The sequence below is a fragment of the Petaurus breviceps genome, unplaced genomic scaffold (genome assembly GCF_028583685.1).
Source record: "Petaurus breviceps papuanus isolate PSGF00001 unplaced genomic scaffold, PetGlider_PUasm1.0 91041, whole genome shotgun sequence".
NCBI classification, from domain to species: domain Eukaryota; kingdom Metazoa; phylum Chordata; class Mammalia; order Diprotodontia; family Petauridae; genus Petaurus; species Petaurus breviceps.
In genome coordinates, this window is record NW_027187400.1 from 3,529,738 (window position 1) to 3,554,048 (window position 24,311).

At 46.0% G+C, this 24,311-nt stretch overlaps 1 protein-coding gene across 1 annotated transcript in view; it reads right to left on the reverse strand.

The window, feature by feature from the left end:
- Positions 1-6: 6 nt before the first annotated feature.
- The window catches only part of OPRD1 (opioid receptor delta 1), a 52,807-nt gene continuing 28,502 nt past the window's right edge, over positions 7-24,311 (reverse strand). The window contains exons 2-3 of the mRNA XM_069078374.1: positions 10,097-10,446; positions 7-3,723 (exon numbers count right to left, since the gene is read on the reverse strand). Of these exons, the coding sequence (XP_068934475.1) occupies positions 3,182-3,723; positions 10,097-10,446 (892 nt within the window). The 3' untranslated portion in view covers positions 7-3,181. The remainder of the gene's footprint in view (positions 3,724-10,096; positions 10,447-24,311) is intronic.

A 24,311-nucleotide genomic window follows, 5' to 3' on the forward strand; every position in this document is an offset into this window, starting at 1 on the left:
TTTCTCTCTCCACTCCTACCCCCCTGTCTCAATACAGGGATAGGCCCATCATGTCACTGGAAGCTTCAGGGGAAGGGGTCTGGAGTGAAATGCACCAAAAGTGAGCTCCCTCGTGCTATTTCTGTCAGAGGCATAATAACTCCCTGGTGAATTTAATGAATGGCTAGATTAAGAGAGATAATCAGCAGAAGGAAGGAAGCTTCCAGTTCTGGGTTTCAGTCACTAGGCAGCTGGGCCCCTTCCAGCTCCTTTGGGCACAACCATAGCTATGGAGTGTGGCCAGCCCATCCCAAGCTCTAACGCAGGATTCTAGTTGCTGCCCAATAGTCCAGCAGTGGACACAACAACTCCTCATTCATGGTGGCGATGGCCCAATGTGTCACAATTACCTTTACTAACTCTGTACCCCACCACCTGCTTCCTGGTCTAGGCAGCAATTTCTGAATTAACTCCATATGCAGAAAATCCTAGAGACTTAACCAAGTCTTGGTAGCTTGAGGGGACAAAGTCACACAAATGCAAAGAGTCAGGCCTGAACTTATTCACATACATTGAAAGAGAGCTGTTAGTAAGGAGAAAATAGATACACATGTACAAGCTCTTGGAAAGAGCAGCCAGGACCAGTCACACACAATAATTACCTCTGGTTGAATAATAGCATGAATGAGAAGCAATATAAAATCCAGCAGCAGAGGCACATCTGGTGCTGGTGAGCAGTTAAACTGGCCATTTGCCTCGGGCCATTTGCCTCAGGCCATTTGCCTCGGGCAAGGCAGGGCCTTTCACCTGTTTTTATTTATTTATTTTTGAGCTGTGCAATTTATAAGCAGCAGATTGGAGCAAAGTCATAGCCCTTCAGAAATTCCTTCCACCCTGGTGACATTGGATTGCCAGTCAGATGGGTTTCAGCATATTCCTAGGGTTTCATCCCATGGGATTCAGTGCTCCGGGAGGTTTGTCTTGTCCAAGAGATCATCTCACCTAGGAGAGTGATGATCTCTGTTTAGGGTTGCTATTAGTTTTTGTCTTTCTGTAGACAGAGAAGAGAAACCAAGGAAATGGCTCAAGCTGGTCAGATTAGACATGGAGGTGGCCATTGATGAGACCCTGGTCCCGTATGGTCTACTTCAGAGTGTGTCTTTGAGGTCCCCTTGTTCTCCACACTCAGGAAACAATGATGCGGTGTGGGGGAGAAGCAGTCCCCACACATATATGGAAAGGAGGGGCGGGTGAGAGAGCTCCAGTGTCTCCCCCAACTTGCTGCCCCTCAGGCTGCCCTACCTCCCACTCTGCTGGCACTCTGCCGATGCCTTTCTGCACCAAGCAGGGTGCTTGGCCCCCTGAGCACCCGAAGGTGAGTGACAGCGCCATAGATACCGAGGGGAAAAAGGCTTTTGTTCCACGGAAATGACTGTCAAGGGAAGAGGAGAAGTGGATTGTTCACATTTTTTTTTCTGTTTGAGATAAAAATGTCAATTTACCTCAATTTGTCCCAAAAAAGGAAGAAAATTAAATTTGTTTTTACAAGGATGTCAGCTCAACACTTCAACATGGGAGCCCAAGTTAGCATGACTGAAGGGAGAAGGAGCAGAACAAGGAAGGGGGAGGAGAGAATCTGGGAAGGAATTCTGTTCTCTGGAGAAAGAAAATCACAGAAATGAACGTTAGAACATGGAAGGATCGGCTAATCCCAACCCCTCATTTTAGTGAAAGGATAGCTAAAGCTCAAAAAGGGAAAGGAACTTGTCTAGGGCCATGTAGCAAGAGTTAGGGGCAAATCTAAAACTTGATTCATTAAGATGGAGAAAAAATAAATCAAATACTCCACAGTCACTTACTCCAGGGATTCCCCCTCCCTCCACCACCTTTCCTGCCATCAGTAATTTAATGATGAAGGGAAAGAAATGCTATGGGGAGGGTCACAACGTAAGGTTTTCTGACCTCACAAGCCTAGAAGGAGAGGACAGGGAGTTCTAAGGGGCAACTGGGTGGCACAGCAGATAGAGTGCTGAACCTGGAGTCAAGAAGACCTGAATGCAAATCTGGCCACTTCCTAGGTGGGTGGCCCTGGGCAAGTCACTTCACCCTGTTTTGCCTCAGTTTCCTCATCTGTAAAATGAGTTGGAGAAGGAAATGTCAAACCAGTCCAGTATCTTGGCCAAGAAAACCCCAAATGGGGTCAAGAAGATTGAGACAGATCTAAAACAACCCAAGAACAACAATGACAAAGGGATTCTGAGACAGACTAGGTCAGTCTGTCTGTCTGTCTCTCTCGCCTCAAATCTTCCCTCTCACTCCACCCTCAAAAAAATCCATTAGGTAAGTTACAAAGAGGCAGATTTAGATTCGAGGTCAGGGAAAAAGTCACACCACCCAGAGCTGTCCCCAAATGGAATAGCTGCTTTAGGAGGTGGTGGGTAATCCTTCATTGGAAGCCTTCAAGGAGAAGCTGGATGGCCACTTGTTGGGCACGGTGCCACCAAAGAAATTGCTATTCAGGTCAGGGCTGGACTAGATACTTCTGAGGTCCTTTCCATCCCTGACATTCTGTGATTCTGGAAAAACCCAATCCATGGATAAGGGGCCTCAGCTATATGGAGGGGAGGGGTGGGAAGGAAAGAGAACAGGATTTCTCCAGAGTCCAGCTTTAAAGGGATAATGCCACAAATGATTCCCTCCACTTCCTCATAGATGAGCCTGCACTAAATGAGACCCCTGACCCTCTCACCCAAGTCCCACACGTAGAACCTGGGGTGGGGTGAGGCATTACTTTCTACCTCCTGCCCAGTTTAAGGTTCTTAGCAATTCCAGGGCAGTTCTCATGGACTCCAGAAGAAAGAGTCCACCTTTCCTTGACTACAGGAAATTCCAAGTCTTGGGGGCAAGGGGGCATTTAAGAGAACAGGGAGGAGGTGAAATATTAACCAAAGCCCCTGGGGTCTCAAAAAAACCCCACCCTAAACCCCAATTGTGTTGGACCTCCTCGGGAGTTGGGCGTGAGTTTCTTCTGGATGGAGGTGGGGCGGGGTGGGAGGCAAAGAGGGTAAAGACCCCGGTATTTCCTCCAGCCCCCTTCCCACCCCCACCCACCACAAGACTAAAACTCCGTAGTGGTGACCTGGGTCACTTCCGAGTGGAGCTCGGCCCCTGGGGCTGCCCGGGAGGCCGGGCCCAGCTCTAGTCAGGCCGGCCTACTCAGGCCGTCTGAGGGAGAGCAGGTGGAGACGCGCTCGCGGATGGTGGCCTCCCGGGCCCGGCTGAAGCTGCTGGGCTCGCGGTGCGGCCCCCGGCGGAAGGGCCGGCAGAACTCTCGGAAGCAGCGCTTGAAGTTCTCATCCAAGAAGGCGTACAGCACCGGGTTGAGGCTGCTGTTGGTGTAGCCCAGGGCGATGCACAGGTGCAGGCTGGCCACCACCAGCGGGTTGCGCTTGTCGATGTCCACGAGGGTCCAGACGATGACGAAGACGTGGATCGGGGCCCAGCAGACGATGAAGGCGGCCACCACCACCAGCACCATGCGGGTGATGCGCCGCAGGTTGCGGTCCTTCTCCTTGGAGCCGGAGAGCAGGCGCACGGTCCGCAGGCGCAGAATCATCAGGCCGTAGCACACGGTGATGACCAGGATGGGCACCACGAAGGCAAAGATGAACACGCAGATCTTGGTCACGGTGTCCCAGTACCAGCTGGGCGTAGGGAAGCGAAGCATGCAGACCACCATCCCGTCTGGGGGACACAAAGGGAGACAGAGGTAAGAGACTGACTGACCAATGACCGGTCAGTCCCCATAGCTGGATCACCCAATAGGCTCGGCAGACACACACAGAGGCGGGAACGGGGGGGGGGGGGGTTCGTTAGCCTGGGTTCCTCCCTCGCGGGTGACCATTTCCTCCTCTTACGGCCTTGGGGTCACCAAGGCAGAAGAATGAGAAACCGGGGCTTAGATCGGCAGCCGCAGCCTCCACCGCTGCCCTCCAGCAGCAAGGAGTGAGGGAATGGCCAGAGGGTCCACGGGCTGGGGACTCTCCCAAGCTGATGACAAGGAAGAGAAAGGCAGATTGAGTCAATCAGTCAGTCAACTATCGTTTATTAAGCGCTTATTATGTGTACTGACAGGAACGTGTTGCCTCTGAAACGTTCCTGGTGACTTACTTAAAATAAATTCTTTTTATATTTTGTCTTTTATATCACCTTCATCTCAAAAAAAAAAAAACCACCTATTTCCTTCCATGTGCTCTACTCGGGAAGCCTTTCCTTTTAACAAGGATGAAAAAGATTGAAAAGAAGGCATTTCAGCAAAAGCAACCAACTTAGCCAAGTCATGATAACATGATTCCACATCCATAGTCCTCCACCTCCTTAAAAAATGGGAGAGAGGTGCATTTTCTGCCTCATTTATGCAAAGATGGGAGGGAGGTGCATTTTCTCAATTGTTCTTGGGGTTGGAGCAGCAAATTCACTCATCATACATCCCAAAGTATTTCACTTAGGATTTTTCTGACATATGAATCAGGGAGGACCCCTTATCTCACAGATCCTACCAACTGTCTCCATAAAGACTCAGCAGGGAGGGTCAGAGGTCCCTCTTCTCTACCCCTCTGTCTAGCTAAACACTGCCAGTCTTTTTTTTTTTTTTAGATTTTTTTGGGAGGGCAACTGGGGTTAAGTGACTTGCCCAAGGTCACATGGCTAGTTTATGTATTAAGTGTCTGAGGCTGGATCCGAACCCAGGTCCTCCTGACTCCAGGGCCGGTGACTGCATCACCTAGCCACCCCTACCGCCAGTCTTTCAAGACTCAATTCATGAGGGAGTCTTTCCTGCCTGTCCCTAACAATGATGATCCCTCATTCTAAAGCATTCAGACTCTCATTCTCGTGTCTGATCCCATACATGTGTATAAGGAAAAATGGAAGCAAAAAGTAGACAAAAGACCAGCACCTGCAGCTGAGGCCAAGAGCCCTTATCAGGGCATCCTGAGCCTCTGGGTATCTGGACTATCTCCCATCATTTAGACACAAATAGGTGGTCAAGTGCAGAAAGAATGCTGGACCAGGCACCAGGAAAACCTGAGTTCAAATCCAGCCCTCAGACACTTACCATTACAAATTTCATTACCATTACAACTAGCTATGTGACTTTGGGCAAGTCAATTAACCTGCCTTACTTTTCTCCACCATAAAATAAGGATAATATGTCACCTACCTCACAGGGCTGTTGTGAGGATGAAACAAAACAATATTTATAAAGTTCTTAGTACAGTGCCTGGCTTAATAAATGTTTGCTTCCCCTTCGCCCCCACTCATCTCTCTATAGACACAGGGCTGACAGACCCCAAATTATACAGACAGGTATTTTGTCCAAATGATGTCTGTGAGACTAGTGACAACTGCATGAGGGACCTGGAGATGGATTTCCATTCAAAACTTCACAGAAGATTCAGGAGTCAGAGATTTGGCCTGTGAGGTCACTCTGTGGCCTTGTCTCCCCAGCTAGACTATGAGCTCCTGATTGCTATCTGGCCACTGGACCCAGATGGCTCTGGAGGAGAAAGTGAGGCTGGTGACCTTGCACAGCCTGGCCTCACTTAAATTCAATTCACTTGCAAGTCATGGCATGCTGTCCTGATGTCATGGTCTTCTTTCAGAATGAAGGACAAACAGCTCCTTACTACCTCTTTTGCCACACCCTCTCCTTCTCCTCCCTCCCCCCTCCCCAATCCCTCTTCCTCCTTCCTTCTCCACAGGGCTTGGCACAGAGTAGATGGGCCCTCATTCCTAGAATGGTTTGCCTTTAGCTCATCAAGGGCAGGGACTTTTTTCCTCTTTTCATATCCTCAGCAATGAACACAGTGCCTGGAATACAGTAGGTGCTTAATAAATGTGTTGCAATCCTCTGGCTCACCTGTAACCTCTCTCTCCCTCTCTTGAAATGACCCTGTACTCTTTTTGCACATTGTATTTATTTCTCTATGCACATGTCTCTCTCCAGCAGAATGTAAGCTCTCTGAGGGCAGGGGCTCTTTCTCTTTTTTGCTTTGCATCCCCAACCCCTAGCATAAGACTTGGTACATAGTAGGTGTTTAATAAAAAACTTACTGATTTGAATTGAACTCCAGGAATAAGCATCGATTAAGTGTATACCATATACCAGGTTCTGGGAAAACAAAGACAAAAGTCCCTGTTCTCAAAGAGCTTACATTCTATAGGGGGAGACAGGAACATTTTGTGGTTGTTTGGTCATTTCAGTCATGTCCTATGCTTCTGGACCCAATTTGGGGTTTTCTTGGTGAAGATACTGGAGTGGTTTGCCATTCTCTTCTCCAGCCCATTTTACAGATGAGGAAACTAAAGTAAACAGGGTGAAGTGACTTGCCCAGGGTCACACAGCTATTTATTGAGTGTCTGAGGCCAGATTTAAACTCAAGGAGACCTTCTTCCTGATTCCAAGCCCAGTGATCTCTATCCACTGCATCACCTAGCTGCTACATATTATATATAAAACACAGCATGCCCCAAAAGTCTTAGCTTTAATAATTTTGGGAAGTGCACTAAGACTTTTGGGACACTCTACCTATGCAAAATTAAGTGGAGGTCATTTTTGAGGGGAGGCACTTGTCGTTGGAGGGATCAGGACAGGCTTCACGTGGGAGGTGATGTTTAAGCTTTTTGAAGGAAGCTAGAGATTCTAGGATGTGGAGGTGAAGAGAGAGAATTCTAAGCATGGCAAGGTTGGGGGGCATGAGGGGTAGTCTGTGTAGAAGCACCAAGATGAGAACATGCAGTGGTGTCAGTGGAACAGCAGGCAGAGGGTACAGAGGGGAGTAAAGTGGAACGGGGCTGGAAAGGTGGGCTGGAGCCAGGCCCTAAAAGGGCTTTTGATGCAATATCTGAGACAATGGGCAATTTGAGGAAATAGGGAGCCAATGAAGTTTACTGAGTCATTTGGGTGCTTCTCAATGGAGTCAACTTGAGGGACAAAAAGAGGCTGAGGACAGTGACCAGTGTGGGCCACTTCCAGAGAGCCTGCTTCAGAACCTCACAGGGACTCACTCAGTGACTGCAGGTAGTAGGTGACTTGTTCACTTTGTATAGCAAGTGATAGGACATACTGCAGCTGGTGACAGGACATACTGTGGCAGGTGACAGGACACACTGTGACTGGTGACAGGACACACTGTGGCAGGTGACAAGACACACTGTGGCAGGTGACAGGGCATACTGTGGCCTGGGGAGAAGAGCAGTGCTGATCTCCAACTGGAGCTGCTCCCAGATGCCCCCTTTGTCTTCTTCGCTCCCTTCCCCACTACCCTACCCATTGAGGCCAAGTTAGCAAGGTGGGCAAAGCTTGATGACTGCTGAGTCATCAGCAGTGGGAATTGGGGGAAGGGTGGGCAGCAGCAGCAGTCAATCCTGCCCCTCTCCATTGCCTTTTGAGATGAGCTCTGAGAAGAGTCAGTCTGAACCAATTTCCAGCTCCCCATATTTGGTGAGAACAACAGCCCCCACTTTGGTATCTTAACATAAATATGGGTATGGGGGAAGGGAGAATCCAATGGGTGTCTTTCCTCACTGGTTCCCAATAAGAAGGAATAGAATGGGTCTTCAGGAGGGGGCACTGAAGTGATATTTAAGGGAGATCGTCCTGAGGGACAGGGAACACTGAAATTAGTTATCTGGACTCATAGGATCTGGGAGTTGAAAGTTTCCTTGGAGGTCATTTAGATTGCCTATCCTGTCCAATGGAAGAGTTTCATCCTTTGATATCCACTGCCAAGGAATGGTTATCCATCCTTGAGTAGAATACTGCCAGTGACAGGGAGCTTATTACATAAGAAGGCAATGGGTTTCTAAAGAAATATAGGGTGGGGCGGCCAGGTAGCACAGCGAGTAAGAGCACCGGCTCCAGTGTTGAGAAGACCTGGAGATCGAATCCCGGGCTCAGACACTTAGCACCCACCCAGAAACACCTGGCCGTGTAACCTTGAGCAAGTTACTTAACCCCAATTGCTTAGGGGAGGCCAGGTGGCTCAGCGAGTAAGAGCACCGGCTCCAGTGTCGGGATGACCTGGATCAAATCTGGGCTCAGATACTCAGCACCACACCCAGAAATAACTGGCCGTGTAGCCTTGAGCAAGTTACTTAACCCCGATTGCTTAAAAAAAAATATATAGGGAAGGTGATTCCCTGAAAGAAGAGATGTGTGTCTTTCCCTCTGTCTATGGTCCATTAGAGTCAATCTTGGGTCCTTGTACCCATGGTTATTGAGCCATCGTGGTATGATGCATGCAGTGGGGACTTAGGCACTCTCCTCACCTTCCTCAGGTAGGTGAGGGGCATCACAGCCTTTTCTGTTCTATCTTCTTCCCTTGAGCACCAGACAGAAACAGTGATGTCCTTCTCATTCCTCAAAGACCCTCCATCTCCCAACACTGGGCATTTTCACAGGTGATCCTTTATGCATGGAATGTTCTCTTTCCTCTTCTCTGCCTCCTGGTTCCCTTCAAATCCCAATTAAAATCCCTGCTTCTGCAAGAAGCCTTTCCCAGTTCCTCTTAATTCTAGTGCCTTCCCTTCATTGATTATCTCCATTTTATCTGGTATTGTAGCCTGTTTGTACATAATTATTTGCATGTTGTGTCCCCTGTTAGATCGTAAGCTCCTTGAGGGTAGGGACTGTCTTTGGCCTTTTTGTCATACCTCCAGGACTTAGCAAAGTGCCTGGCACATAGTAGGTGCTTTAATAAGTGTTTATTGACTAACTGGCCAGGATTCATTCCACTCCCATGTCTTCCTCCAGCTCTGTCCCAAAGCACCTGCCACTCTGGCATTGTTCAAAGTCATTGTTATTTGTCCTTCATCTCTGAAGAGGACTGATGACATCATGGGTGATGTCGTGACTTGTGTATGAATTGGATTTAAGTGAGGCACAGCTGTGCAAAGGCATCAGCTTCACTCTCTCTATAATGAGAGCGTCACAGAGGGTAGGGAGAAAGTCACTGGTCCAAAGCTACCCTGAAGAGCCAGTGAGACATGATGGCCACCTGGAGGATCTGAATTCAAATCCTAACTCTGATACTTACTATCAGCCAGTTAATAAACATTTATTAAGCACCTCCTGTGTTCCAGGCACTATGCTAAGTTCTAGGGAATGCAAAGAAAGGGAAAAGACAGGCCCTGACCTCAAAGAGCTAGCTCACAGTCTTATGGAGGAGACAGCATGCAAACAGCTATGTACAAACAAGGTATAGACAGGACCAATATCACCAAAAGAAAGAATGTACTAGAATTAAGGAGCATCAGCCAGTAATTATGTGGCCACAGGGAAGTCTGTTAACCTCTTGGAGCCTCATCCTGCTATCTCTAAAGTTGGTATAATACTACCTGCCTTCAGGTTTGTCATGAGGGCTAAGCGGGATCATGTATGGCAGATGCTTTGCAAAACTTAAAGTACTATCTGAATGGGATTCTCATGACTCTTCCCTGAAATGACTCAGAGACATCTCTCTTCACTTGGGTCTCAGCTCTGGTCAGGATTTGAACCTAGCTCTTTCTGTTTCCCAGTCAAGCGCTCTCTCTACTTTGCAACAATTACGGGATGTGATGAGTTAGTCTGTCTCACTTATCTCTTTGTCTGAAACTCAGCTCCCCACCCCACGAGGCCCACTACCCCAAGCTGGGCTTTTCTGGCAACTGGCAGTTTGCCACCTCATCCCAGGGCCCAGGCTAAACAGTCATTCCAGCCAGGGATTCACAAGAGGACCTTCTCAGCCCTAGCCCATAGTCAAAGGCAAGGGACAAGTCTCCTCAGAGTGGGCTCAAGGATGAGACCAGGAGAAAGATATGTGGGATTGTCCAGCTCCATACTGGCCAGTGCCCTATTTCTCATATGCTTCCCTGGTCAGTCAGCATTATCCATTGATCAGTCAAGCATTCTTATTGGTCAATGCTTTGCCAAGTTCTCACTAGCCCCAACATGGAGCCCATATTCTCTCTGCAGCCTGGCTCATAACCATTGACTTGGACACTTTTAGCAACAGGGGACTCACTACCTAACAAGGTGGTAAATTTCCAAGGGAATCTGGGGAATCAACATACTCACCCCGGGCCTGGGTCACAGCCATTATCATGATGGGCACGCCAATGCCAGAAGAAAGGATCCAGATACAGATGTTGATGAGTTTGGCTTTGGCTGGTGTGCGGAAGTCCAGAGCCTTGACAGGGTGGCAGACGGCAATGTAGCGGTCCACACTCATCATGGTGAGGGTGAAGATGCTGGTGAACATGTTGTAGTAATCAATGGAGAGAACCACCTTGCAGAGCAGCTCCCCGAAGGGCCACGTCTCCATCAAGTACTTGGCACTCTGGAAGGGCAGTGTGCTGGTGGCCAAGGCATCAGCCAGGGCTAGGTTGAAGATGTAGATGTTGGTAGCTGTCTTCATCTTGGTGTATCTGGGGAGAGAGATGCAACCACAGGGAGCTTTCTTACTTTCTATAATTGGCAGGAATCAGTCGGGCATTTGACCAGAGGAAGGAGGAAAAGAGGGAACCTGAGAGAGAGGTTTAGAGCTGGAAAGGACCTTCAAAGGTCATCCAGTTCTTTATTTTACAGTTGAGAAAACTGAGGCCCAGAGAGATTAAGTAATTTGCTAAAGATCGCACATGCAGTGAGAGGTTCAAAGAACTTTTTATTCTTGCTGGAAGATGAGAGGAGCAGAGAGGAGGGAGGAGAATCTGGAGACTCAACTCTGTCATTTGTCTGGATTCCTGGGAATGTTCCTGGCTAGCTCTCAGGCAAGCAGAGCTAGAAAATGGATTCCTGGGTCCTTTTCTTTATGATGTGACCCTGTACATGTAAAGCACTCAGCAAATCTTAAACCCCTCTATAAATGTTGGGCAGCTAGGTGGCACACTGGATAGAGTTCTGGGCCTAGATCAGGAAGACTCATCTTCCTAAGTTCAAATCTGACCTTAGATACTTCCTAGGTGGGTGAACCTTGGCAAGTCACTTGGCCCTGTTTGCCTCAGTTTCCTCATCTGTCAAATGGAGAAGGAAACGGCAAACCACTCCAGCATCTCTGCCAAGAAAACCCCAAATGGGGTCACAAAGAGTCAGATATGACTGAAAAATGACAAAACAACAACATACAAATATCAGGAATCACCATCACCATCACCATCACCATTATCATCATCATTACTGCCCAGTCTCCAAATCATTTACAATAAGAGAAATGCAAATCAAAGTGACTCTGAGGTATCATCTAATACCCATAAAACTAGAAAAAATGGCAAAAGGTGGAAAATCAGTGTTGGAGGGAGCTGTGGAAAGACAAGCACACTAATATATTCTGGTTGGAACTATGAATTGGTTCAACATCGTGGAAAGCAGTTAGAATTACCTATTCATACTCTTTGACTAAGAGATCCCATTGCTGGGTACATACTCCCAAGGAAAGCAATCGTCATAATAGCCAGAATTAACACAGCACTTTAAGGCTGCAGAGCACTTTCCATATATGATCTCCGCTGACCCTCACAACAATCCTGTGAGGTAGGTGCCACTTTTATCCCTGTTTTACAGATGAAGAAACGGAGGCTGAGAGAGGTTGCCCAAGTGATTTGCCCAAGGTCATTCAGCTATTAAACATCTGAAGTAGAATTTGGAACACTGATCTTCCCAAGTCCAAATCCAACATTCTATCCACTGCTGGCTTATAGACACCATTTGGTGTCCTATGTACACCAAAAACATCAATAGTAGAACTTTTTTGTGGTAGTGAAGAACTCGAAACAAAAGAGATGGCCATCAATTGGGGAATGACTAAAAAAACTGTACACGAATGTGCTGGAATATTGCCATACCATTAGAAATAATAATAATGATTATTAATAGCACTTACTATGCTCCAATCACACCATACTAAGTGCTTTACTGTTATCTCATTTGATCCTTACAACAACCCTAGGGGGTAGGTGCTATTATGATCCCCATTTTACAGCTGAGTAAACTGAAGAAGACAGAGGTTAAGTGACTTGTTCAGGTTCACACAATAAGCATCTGAATCTAGATTTAAACTCAGGTCTTCCTGACTTCAAGCCTGGCCCTCTAACTATGAAAAATATAGAGAACCATGGAAATATTATATGAACAGATGCATTGTGAAATAAGCAGAAATGATCCACACAGTTGCAACAATATAAATAGAAGAAAAGCAAAAACAGAGTCCAAACTGAACACTAGGTAATTAATTATAAGAACCAAGTTTGTTCCTGAAGAAGAGGTGAAAAAATGTGTCTCCTGCTCTCCTTTTCCAGGGGGGGCAGAAAGATGCGCTCTCTCTATCTCTCTTAGTCTATCTCTCTCTCTCTCTCCCCCCCCCCCTCTCTCTCTCTCTCTCTCTCTCTCTCTCTCTCTCTCTCTCTCTCTCATTCTTTGTTACAAAGGCCAGCTCTCTCTGGGGAGAGGGAAGAGGAAATATATATATATTTAGAAATGAAAGTAATATTAAAACAAAAGACATCACTAAAAATGTCAAAACAAGTCTTATTCCCTAGACCCTCTCATCTCCTATTTAATAACACCCACACAAAGGCAGTGGCTCTGACTCCAGCTCAACTTCAAGTTGAATGGCAGCAGAGATGATGACAAGCTGGGGAAGTAATTCACATAGAGGAGACTGAAGAGGACAATGAAGGAAATTACACTAGTTTGAGAGTATGAGGCCCTGGGTTTGAATCTGTCATTCTATTTACTACCTGTGTGACCATGGGTAAGTCTTGTTACTTCTCTGAGCCTCAGTTTCCTCATCCATAAAATGGAGGGATGGGCCTCTGACGTCCCTTCTGACTCCTTTAAGTATTTCCACAATCAGCCTGAGTGGACCAGTGGGACTCAGAGAGGTATTTTAGCATATAGAAATATCATTGGTGGGGCGGCCAGGTGGTGCAGTGAGTTAGAGTGCCGGCAGCAGAGTCGGGAGACCTGGGTTCCATTCCGGGCTCAGATATTTAACACCCACACAAAATAACTGGCCGTGTAACCTTGAGCAAGTTACTTAACCCCAATTGCTTAAGGGCGGCCAGGTGGCGCAGTGAGTAAAAGTGCCAGCCCCAGTGTTGGGAGACCTGGGATTGGTTCTGGCCTCCGATACTCAGTACCCACAGAAAGATAATAATAACTGGCCGTGTAACCCCGATTGCTTTAAAAAAAAAAAGAAATCTCACTGGAAGGGGTCAGAAATGGCACCATCATTTCCAAGCTGTAAGTCTAACTATGGACAAGTCAATCAGTTGATCAACAAGCTTTTGTAAGCACCTACTGAGTGCTTAAAGTAAGTGCTGCCAAGTGTTTACTAAGGGCATCTAGGTGTCAAAGTGGATAGTGTGCTAGAGTCAGGAAGACTTCTCTTGAATTTCAAATCCAGCCTCAGAAACTTACTAGCTGTATGACCCTGGGCAAGTCACTTAACCTTGTTTGCCTTGGTTTCCTCATCTACACAATGAGCTGAAGAAGAAATGACAAACCACTTCAGTATCTTTGCCAAGAAAATCCCAAATGGGGTCACAGAATCAACTGAAAAACGACTGAGCAACAAAAAAGTGCCAGGCACTGTGCAAGGTATTGGGGGGTAGGAACAAAGACAAAAATGGCAGTTCTTGCCCTCCAGGAATTGAAATGCAGTACAAGAGAGGCAGCATGTATATACATACACACATGCATATATATGCATATATGTACATATGCATATATGTAACATATAGAATAAATGCAAATAAATCTTTGAAGCTAAATGCAAGGTAGTTAAGCAAAGAGGGCATTCACTAACAGTTGGGGGGGTAAGAAAAAGGAAGATCTTTTTATAGAAGGTGGTGCTTGAGCTGAATCTTGAGAGATGATGAGATGATGATGATGGTGATAGTGATGATGGTGATGGTGGTGATGGTAATGGTGATGGTGGTGATGATGATGATGGTGGTGATGAAGGTGATGATGATTGTGGTGGTGATGATGAGAAAGACTCTGGAAGGAGGACGTGCATCCCAGACATAGGGGACAGCTAATGAGTGAAAAGACATGGAGATGCTAGATGGAGGTCTCTGTGGGGGGAACAGAGAGAAAGCCAGTTTGGCTGGATGAAAGAATGGAGATTGGGGAGGAATATGCAATGAGGCCAGGAACATAGGTTAAGGCTAACTTGTGAAGGGCTTTAAAAGCTAAGCAGGGGAATTTCTATTTCATCCTAGAGGCAATAGGGAGCCACCAGAGTTTATTGAGTAGGGGAGTGACATGGTCAGATAGTTGTTTAAGGAAAACAGTTGAGAGTCATGTAGAGAATAGATTGTAGAAGAAAGAGACTTTAGGTGGATAAGATATCAATAAGGAGGTTTCTTCTGCTCTCTGAGCCTCAGTTTCCTCCATTGCCAATTGTGGTAACAATACCTCATCAAGCTGCCGTAGGGCTCAGAAGATGTGGTGTATGCCACTGCCTTTTAAATAGGAGCTATTTTGAGAAGCAAAGCAGTGCAGTGTAGAGAATCCTGAGCAAGGAGCTCCTGCTCAGCCACTTACCAGCTGTGTGACCTTGGGTATGTCACTTAACCTTACTGGTCCTCAGTTTCCTAATCTGTAGAAGAGGATTCATAATACATGGGTGACTCATGAGACATCTTGAGGATCAAACAAGATGATGTAGGTTAACCACTATCCACATTTCTATTCATAGGCTCTCAGATCTAAAGCTGGAAGGGTTCTGAAAGATCTAACCTCCTCAGTTTTCAGAGGAGGAAATTGAAGACCAGTGAAATTAAGTGATTTGTCCAAGGTCATACAGACAAATAGCAGAGCAAGGACCCAAACCTACATCCTCCAACTCCAAATTCAGGGCTCACTCCACTGTCAGCTGTGTCCCACAAATACATTCTTTTTGGGTCTCATTTGAAAGGACCTACAGCTTCATCCATATGGGTCTTCCCTCCTCCCATATAGCCACAGCCCCTCTATGCCTCAATGGGCAGCCTGTCTGAACTTATTGAGGGCTGCTCTTTGGAACAGATTTAGAACCCAGAAGGACTTTAGAGGTCATTTAGTCCAACTTAACTAATTTTTTAAAAATGTTGCTGTTTTTGTTGTCCTTGCTGTTGTCCATCTTTCAATGACATCATGAAGGTAATGTCTTCTCTTGTACTGAATTGGATTTAAGCGAGGCCGAGCTGTGCAAAGTCATCAGCTTCACTCTCCTCGTGCCATTTTTGTTTTCCATACCACCGTCATCTCTAGAGAGGGTACCCAAGCACTACTCTAAAATCACTTTTCTTTGAAACACAGAAAAGCAGTTCAGACAATCCATATGATTATGGATTCCAATCCCCTTAAGTTCCCCCACCTTTCTGTTGAGGAGACACTTCATTATCTGATTCATAGGACTATTCGAACCTCCCTCCTCATTTCACAAGTGAGGAAAATGAGATCCAGACAGTGGATGACTCTTGCTCAAAGTCAGAGGACCACAGGGGAACCATGGACACATAGCCAGTCTATCACCAGCCTATTCTTGAAGGCTCTCCAGCTTGATGAGACCTTCAAAAGCTTAGGGACCAGTAGCATGGTGTTTGAGACCCTGGGTCACCTGTATACCACAATGAAGCAGAGGAGACTGTATTAGAGAGTATTATTACTAACTTAATTCTACTTCTATTCCACAGAATCTGACCTGAGAGATACCTTGGAGATATTCTATACTAACCTGTAATTAAATGGGATCTCCTATACAGCATTAGTAAAATGCAAGCCCCTTGAGGACAGGAGATTGGCTCTTTGTTTCCCTAGCACTTAACACAGTGCCTTACATGTGATAAACATAATAAATGTTTGCTGAGTTCAAATGAATTGATTATACAAGTGGTCACCCAGCCTCTGTTTAAAGACCTCTTATGAGGGAGAAACTTATTCCTTTCCAAGGCAATTCATTTGACTTTTGTACAGGGCTTGAAGAAAAAAAATGTGCTACAATTACAACAATGTAATAGAAAGAATAAAAACTGGAAATTGAATGCTGTGTAATTAAAATGACCAAGCTCGGCCCCAGAAAAGACATAAGAGGGGCGGCTAGGTGGCGCAGTGAATAGAGCACCAGCCCTGGAGTCAGGAGGACCTGAGTTCAAATGTGGCCTCGGACACTTGACACAATTACTAGCCATGTGACTTTAGGCAAGTCACTTAACCCCAATTGCCCCCCCCGCCAAAAAAAAAGACATAAGAAAATGTATCTTCTTCCCTTCTTTGCAAAGGTGTGGGGCTATGGCTGTGGAATGTTGCCTATACCATCAGACTCAATCCACATGATGGTTAGTTCTGCTTACTGCTTTATTCTGTATCTTTCTCTTTTATTCACTGCTATAAGGACTGAGTTCAAATCCGACCTCAGACACTTACTAGCTGTGTGACCCTGAGCAAGTCACTTAACCCTGTTTGCCTCAGTTTTCTTACCTGTAAAATGAGCTGAAAAAGAAAATGGCAAACCACTTCAATATCTCTGTCAAGAAAACCTCAAATGGGGTCAAGAAAAGTCGGACAGGTCTGAAAACAGCTGAACAATAACCAAAGTCACAGCCGTTCTTGTCATTGCAACAGCACCAAGCTCAGGGCACAGGAAAGCAAGTGACCATTAAAACTTGGTGAAGGAATGACCCCAGATCTGCTGAGCCTTCAGGCTCTTTCCATCTGATGTTTCAGAGGGTTTGATTGATTTCAGTTGTTTGTTGTTTTTTTTTTTTTAACTAAAATTGGCTAACTCAACCTATTGTTGGGCAGGCAGAGCATCTGTCCCACTTCTGTCCCAAAATATCCCTCATTTACTCTCTGGGCCTGCAGAGAAGGGTTTTTGCTCCAAGAAAGTACAAATACATCAGCGTCTTTCTCAAACGTCTTGGAAAGTTGGCTTCTTTCAGCTGTGTGCAGATCACAGCTGTGTGGGATGCGGCCTCAGCCCCACAGCTGACTCCCTGAATTTCTTTTCTCTTCTACTGAACAATTAGATGCCTTTCTATTTCTGCTGCTTTGATTCATGCTGGATCTTTCAGTTGCCACAGGGGGTTGGGACCCTGGGAATTATGGGATTCATTTTCTTTAGCTAGTCTAATTTTTTTAGGTTGCTTTTTTTTAAACATTGATAACCTCTGAAACTTAAAAACATGTTGTTTTCCAAAAGTGTTGTCCTTTGAAGATAATGAAGATTCTTAACCTTAATCTTAACCTACTACCTAGGCATCAATACTGTACAGTAGATAGAGTGCTGGGCCTGGAGTCTAGAAGACTTGAATTCAAATCCTGCTCCAGATATTTACTCACTGTGTAACTGTAGACAAATCACTTAACTTTTCTATGCTTCATAGTTTCTTCATCAGTAAAATTGGGATGATAATAGCATCTGCCTCCCAGAGTCGTTATAAGAATCAAATGGGTGCACATTGCATAGAGCACCAGGGCTGGAGTCAGGAAGACTCACCTTCCTGAGTTCAAATCTGACCTCACACACTTACTAGCTGGGTGACCCTGGGCAAGTCACTTCACCCTGTTTGCCTCATCTGTAAAATGAACTGGAGAAGGGAATGGCCAACAAGTCCAGTATCTTTAACCAAGATAACCTCAAAGGGGGTCATAAAGAGTCAGTCACGCTGAACAACAATAATGTATATATATGAAGTGCGTTGCAAACTTTAAAATGTTATGTCAACAGGAATAAGGATTCCCTGTCAGTTTGGGGTTTTTTTGTTGTTCAGCACTGAGGATGAGTGGTGTCAAGCTATCCATAGGCTGTCACCTAGTGCTGCTTTGGACCAATGGCATTTACTGGAGCCGGGGTAGCCTTAACCCACTGGTGAACGTTCCTCCTCCTCCTCTTTCTCATCGGCTGCCTCCATCAAAGTGATGTTCTAATTCCCCCCTCTATGCCTTTGCACAGCCTGCCTGTCCCCCATGCCTAGAATTACTCCCTCCTCACCTCTCCCTCTTAATCACCACCTCCTACATGAGGCCTTTTTAGCCTCTTCTAGCTGCTCATGTCTCCCTCACTCCATATGACCTTGTATTTACTTTGTGTGTATTTTTGTATAAAAGACAGCCTAGTCTATTGTATAGAGCACTAACCCCAGAGTCAAGAAGTTCTGGGTTCATGCTGCCTCTGATACATGCTGGTGGTGTGAACCTAGCCAAGTCACTTAACCTGTTTACCCCAGGAAACTCCCTGAGGCTATAACTTATAGGACTGGTCCAGATCTGCCTTGAAAGATAAAGCTCTTTCCTGGGAGTTCCCTGAACCATTGAAATCACAGAACCGGTTAAAAATAAACACTTTCATATGTACTTGTTGTTGAGTCCTGTTTGACTCTTCATGACTGCATTTGAAGTTTTCTTGGCAAAGATACTGGAGTGGTTTGCCATTTCCAGCTCATTTTACAGATGAGGAAACGGAGATAAGCAGAGTGAAGTGACTTACCCAGGGTCATACAAGTAGTAAGTGTCTGAGGCCAGATTTTAACTCATGAAGATGACTCCTGACTTCCTGACTCCTAGCCACTGTGCCACCTAGCTGCCCCTTGTATATATTTATTCATGCCTATCTTTTCTCCCCCAATGGGCAAAGCTCCTTATAGGTGGGGATTGTTTCATTTTTGTCACTGTGCCCCCAGAATTTAGAAAGATGCCCCTTAAAGTAAGGGTTTGATAAATGTCACTTAATTCCCATAATCAGCAGTCCATCAAATGTGGGTCCCAGAGCACATGAATCACCTCCCACTTGGACTACTGCCCTAACCAACTGGTTGGTCCCCCTGCCTCTGACTCTCCCCTTGCTGGTCCATCTTCCACTTAGCAGCCAAACAGATATTCCTAAAACCCAGGTCTGACCAGTTTACCCCTCACTTTTTGATCACCTCTGGGATTAAACAGGAACAAATATAAAATCATCTTGTTTGGCTTGTAAAGCCTTTTATAACCTGGCCTCTTCCTCCCTTTCTGGTCTTCTCACACCTTACTCCCCTCCACTTACTCAGGGATCCAGAGACACTGGCCTCTTACTCCATCCCTGACTGTGGTCATTTTCTCTGGCTGTGCCTCATGCCTGGATCACTCTCCCTCCTGTTCTCCTGACTTCCCTGGCTTCCATCAAGTCCAAATTGAAGTCCCACCTTCTGCAAGAAGCCTTTCCCAATCCTCCCTAATCGATTGCTTTTGCAATTCTTTTTAAGCAATTGGGGTTAAGTAACTTGCTCAAGGTTACACTGCCAGTTATTATTTCTGGGTGTGGTGCTGAGTATCTAAGCCCGGATTTGATCCAGGTCATCCCGACACTGGAGCCGGTGCTCTTACTCGATGAGCCACCTGGCTGCCCCTCTTTTGCATTTTTTTATAGACACAGCCAGTCTACCAACCATCTCCACATTCCTGGGTATCCAGCTGAGCTGAATGAAACCCAGGTAGGCACACAAATCTTCCTCCAGTGGGGAAGAGTAATTTCCTGAAGATATAGTAGTCACTCATACACATCTCAAGGGTTTCTACCTCGGAGAATCACAGAATTTCAGGGTTGGAAGGGACTTAATCCCTACCTGGACAAGAATCCTCCCTGGTGGGTAGCCCACATCCAGACTCTCCTGGAATAACACCAGTAAGGAGGAACCTTCTCCCTCCCCAGCAGCCTGGCCCCGTTTGGGCAGCTCTCACCACAAAATATTTCTTCCTCTGCAAATTCCCCCTCCATCATTCCTTATTCTGCCTTCTGGGGCCAACCAGAACAAAGCTAATCTTCTTTGTCAACAGGCAATCAATTTCACATGTGGGAAAGCTAGGTTTATTACAAGAGAAATGAACATGCATGTGGAACCCTAAGCCAAAGCAAAGAGTTCCACATCCAAAAAAAAAAAAAAAAGAAGCTTGCATATTTATGACAGTACCACAAAGGAAGGAAGGGAAAACAGAGATCTCTGCCTAAAAGGGCTTGGCATGGGAGGGGGAAAGATGCAGTAAAGGCAGGAAAAGACAAAGCCCTTCCCAAAGGGAAGGAGCAAAAAGGGAGGGCAAAAGTCCCATTATTTGCCCTTGGGAGCTGCTAGACCATGAAGATAGGATGGTCTGTTTATCTACAAGGGTCCCAACTGCACAAGCAATTTCTCAGTTTAGCAAAGACTGGTTGGCCTCTGTCTTGACTCCCAAGGACACACAGGGAGTCCAGCTTGGGATGGAACAATACATTATGTCAGCTGGGAGGGCGGTGGGGAGAGGAAGGGGGGTTCATCCTTGACATGTTCAGGGCCTCCTACACACTCCAGGTTCAGGGTTTCTAGAAAATATGGCAACTCAAAAAGATAGGTCAAGGCAACATCTTCCACATAGTAGTCTTCAAATATTTGAACATCACCATCTCTCATCACTATCCCCCCAATTTTTCTTCTCCAGGACAAACAGTCCACATTCTTTCAGCCAATATAAGCCTGCCTTCCAGAGGGGTCAGTCTTCTCCAGCAGATTGCTTCCTCTTTGACTCTCAACTCTCTAATCTCCGATTTCTCCTTATCTACTGGCTCCTTTCCTGCTGCCTACAAACACGCCAGAAACCTTCCCTCACTCCTACCATTCCCTCTAGCTAGTATCTCATTCCTCTCCTCTCTCCTTGGCTAAATCCTTGAGAAAGGTGTCTACCCCCAGCACCTTCCACTTCTTGTCCTTCCATTCTGCAGTCTGGATCCTGACTTCACCATTCCACTGAAACTTTTCTCTCTAAAGTCACTGGTGATCTCTTAATTGCCAAACCTAACGGTCTTTTCCCAATCTTCATCCTTCTTGACCTCTCAGCAGCCTTTGACACTGCCGATCACCTTCTCCTCCCAGGTTTTCATGAGATTGCTCTCTCCTGGTTCTCTTCCTGCCTGCTCCTTTGCTGGACTTTCATCATGTCCTAACCTCACTCCCAACTTCCAGTCAGGTCAATTACATTTTACTCCCCACTGCTTTTTGCAAACTAATTGCTCTGTAGACATCTCAGATTCAATGTGCCCCAAAATGAACTTACTATCTCCACCACCCACACCCCCACCTCTTTCCTCTTCCAAACTTTCTTATTACCATCAAGGGCACTACTATCTTCCCACTCACGCAGATTTGCAACCTAGGTCCTATCCTCAACTCCTCCCACACTCATTCAACACATCCAATTTGTTGTAATCGATCAACCAACCAACATTTTTAAAGGACCTACTATGTGCCAGGCCCTGTGCTAAGTGCTCAGGATACAAAAAGAGGCAAAAGACAGTCCCTACCCTCAAGGAGTTTACAATCTGATAGGGGAGACAACATGGAAACAAATAGATGCAAAGCAAGCCATATGGAGGATAAATAGGAAATGATTAACAGGGGGACGTACTGGAATTAAGAGAAGTTGGGGAAGGCTTCCTATAGAAGGTCAGGTTTTTAGTTAGGATCTAAGGAAGCAAGGGAGGTCCCTAGTTTGGGTAGAAAGCATTCCAGGCATGAGGAACAATCAGAAAGAACACCCTATGCCTGGAGAGATAGAGGGTCTTATTCCATGAACAGCCAGGAGACCAGTGTCAATAGATATACATGTTGGGAAGTAAGGTAGAAGGGGAATAGGTTATAAAGGGCATTGAATGCCAAACAGAATATTTTATATTTGATCCTGGAGGTAACAGGGAGCCACTGAAGTTTATTGAGTAAGGGGAGTTACATGATCAGACCTGTGCTTTAGGAAAAATCACCTGAATAGATGAGGGATTGGAGTGGGGAGAGACTTGCGGAATACAGATCCACAAGCAGCCATTGCAATAACCCACGTATGAGATCAGGACCAGTATTACAGTGCTGGGAGTGTTAGAGGAGAGAAGGAGGAGTATTTGAGAGATGTGGCATTCTACATTCCCAACATTTCTCCTATGTGTCCCCTCCTCTCCACTTCTACGACCCCCACCTTGAATGGCCTTCACACTTGGGCTACTGAAATAGCCTGCTACGGTGGCGAGGTGGCGCAGCGAATAGAGCACCAGCCCTGGAGTCAGGGGGACCTGAGTTCAAATCCAGCCTCAGACACTTAACACAAAAACTAGACGCGTGACCCTGGGCCAGTCACCAAAAAGCAAAAAAAGGAAAAAAAAAAAGAAATAGCTTGCTGGTCGGTTTCCCTGTCCTAAGTCTTCCCCTACTCCAGTCCATCCTTTGCACAGTTGAAAAAAAAAAAATGGTTTTCCTAAAATGCAGATCTGGTCTTGTCACTCCCCTATTCAACAAACTCCAATGGCTTCCTATTACCTCCAGGATCAAATATCAAATTCTCTATTTGTCACTGAAAGCTATTAATGACCCTGCCCCTTCATACCTTCCTACTGACTCTTACACTTCACTCCATTAGTGTATTTTACAATCCAGCAACCCCTGTCTTCTTGCAGCTCCTTAGACATGGCCCTCCAATCCAGTGTCTGTTCTTTTTCACTGGCTATCCCCACATCCTGGAATTCTGTCTGTCCTCTTCCTCCCCCTTCATACTCTCTGGTTTCCTTCAAGAATCAGCTCAAATCTCACTTTGTGCAGGTCCTTCCTGGCCTCCAGCCTCCTGATCCCTTCTCCTCTGACATTCTTCAGTCTACGCTGTCCAGATCATATCTGCACATGGTTGGTTTTGATCTGTCTCCCTTATTCAAATGTGAGCTCCTTGAGAGCAGAAAATATCATTTTGTCTTTCTTTGCATCCCTGCGGTGTAAGACAGTGCCTGGCACACAGTAAAGTGCTTTATCAGTGCTTGTTGATTGAATGATCCTGTAGGGAAAATGACTTCTTATGTTGTTTGGAAAAGTGACTGTACTGTTTAAATCCAACTTTTTGTGATGAAAGGTCGTCCACACCCAGAATGTTGCCTGACTCCAGTAATTCTCTAGGAATGCGGGAGATGGCTTGGAGGTGTTTGGGGTTCTTTCAGGTTCTGGATCCACCAAAATCACTCTTGTTTTGGGTTACCACACCCAGGACGTGTGATGGGTCCACCCAAGCTTGGATTTTGGTTTCCTGTGGGAACTGCACAGGGAACTCTAGTTTAAATTCTATATGATGCCAGCTCCTGGAGCCACAGCTCCTCCCCAGCTCACTCTCCTCTAGTGAATGACCTAATAAATTTCTTTCTAAAACTACTTCATATTTTGAGGTCGATCCCTTGGTTCCCTCCTCTTCCAGACACACCCCAGCTGTGTTTTGTACTCAGCTCACTCAGTTTATGCACCCCTGCTCCAGAATGTGGGGGAGGTAGAAAGAAAAGTAATCAATTTTTTTTTTAATCACTAGCAACTCTCTGCTGGCAGGCCCCTCTTACATGCCCTGAGAGCAGTCTCTATAGTTACAAAGCTCTTAACATATATTATCTCACTTGAGCCTGTCAACAAACTTTCAAGGGCAGATTTTATAGATGGAGAAACCAAGGCTCAGATGGGGTAAGGGACTTGCCTACAGTCACACAGCTAAAAATGGCACTGCTTGGACTGCAACCCAGTTCTTTGGATTCCAAGTCCCATGTGCTTTGGACATCTATTGGACTAGATCACAGTCCTTCCCTATTAGGGACCTCCTCTATTATCTGTCCCAACATGAGCAGGCCAAGCTAATGGGCCTTTTCTGACTCATTTAATTCAGTTCAACACATTTGTTAACCACCTTGTAAGTGTAATTCACTATTCAACAAATATTTATTGAGGACCTGCTATGGGACAGGCACTGGGCTAGGCACTGGAGATGTACAGACAAGAAAAAAAAATGTTCTGTGTTCAAGAAACCTAGTATCAAGGAAGCCAACACGTATATATCTTTTTGTTGTTGTTACACGTAAAATATATCCATGTAGTACACACATCCACACAGAGCAGATAGGGCGGTCATCTTTTGAGGGAGATACACACCAGCACGGGAGGCAGGTGGGCGGAGTCATGTAGAAGGTACTGCCCGGGCACCTTCTTGAAGGGAATCAGGGATTCTAGAAAGTGGAAGGGAGGAGCGCATGGTGGGCCGGGAGACAGGAGATGGATGCTGTCCGTGAAGGACCATCGGAGCGGCCGGAAGAAATCACGGAGGAGGGGAACATAACAAACAAGGAACATTCAGTCAGGGCCAGGTTGTGAGGGGCTGGGAAGGCAAAGAGAGTAGTTTTCTATTTGCTCCTAGAGTAGATAGACAGCCGCTTAAAGTTTGAGAAGTAGAGGAACAAGGCTCGAAATACGCTTCTGGAAAATCCCTTTGGTGGCTTATGGAGGATGGGTCAGAGTGGGGG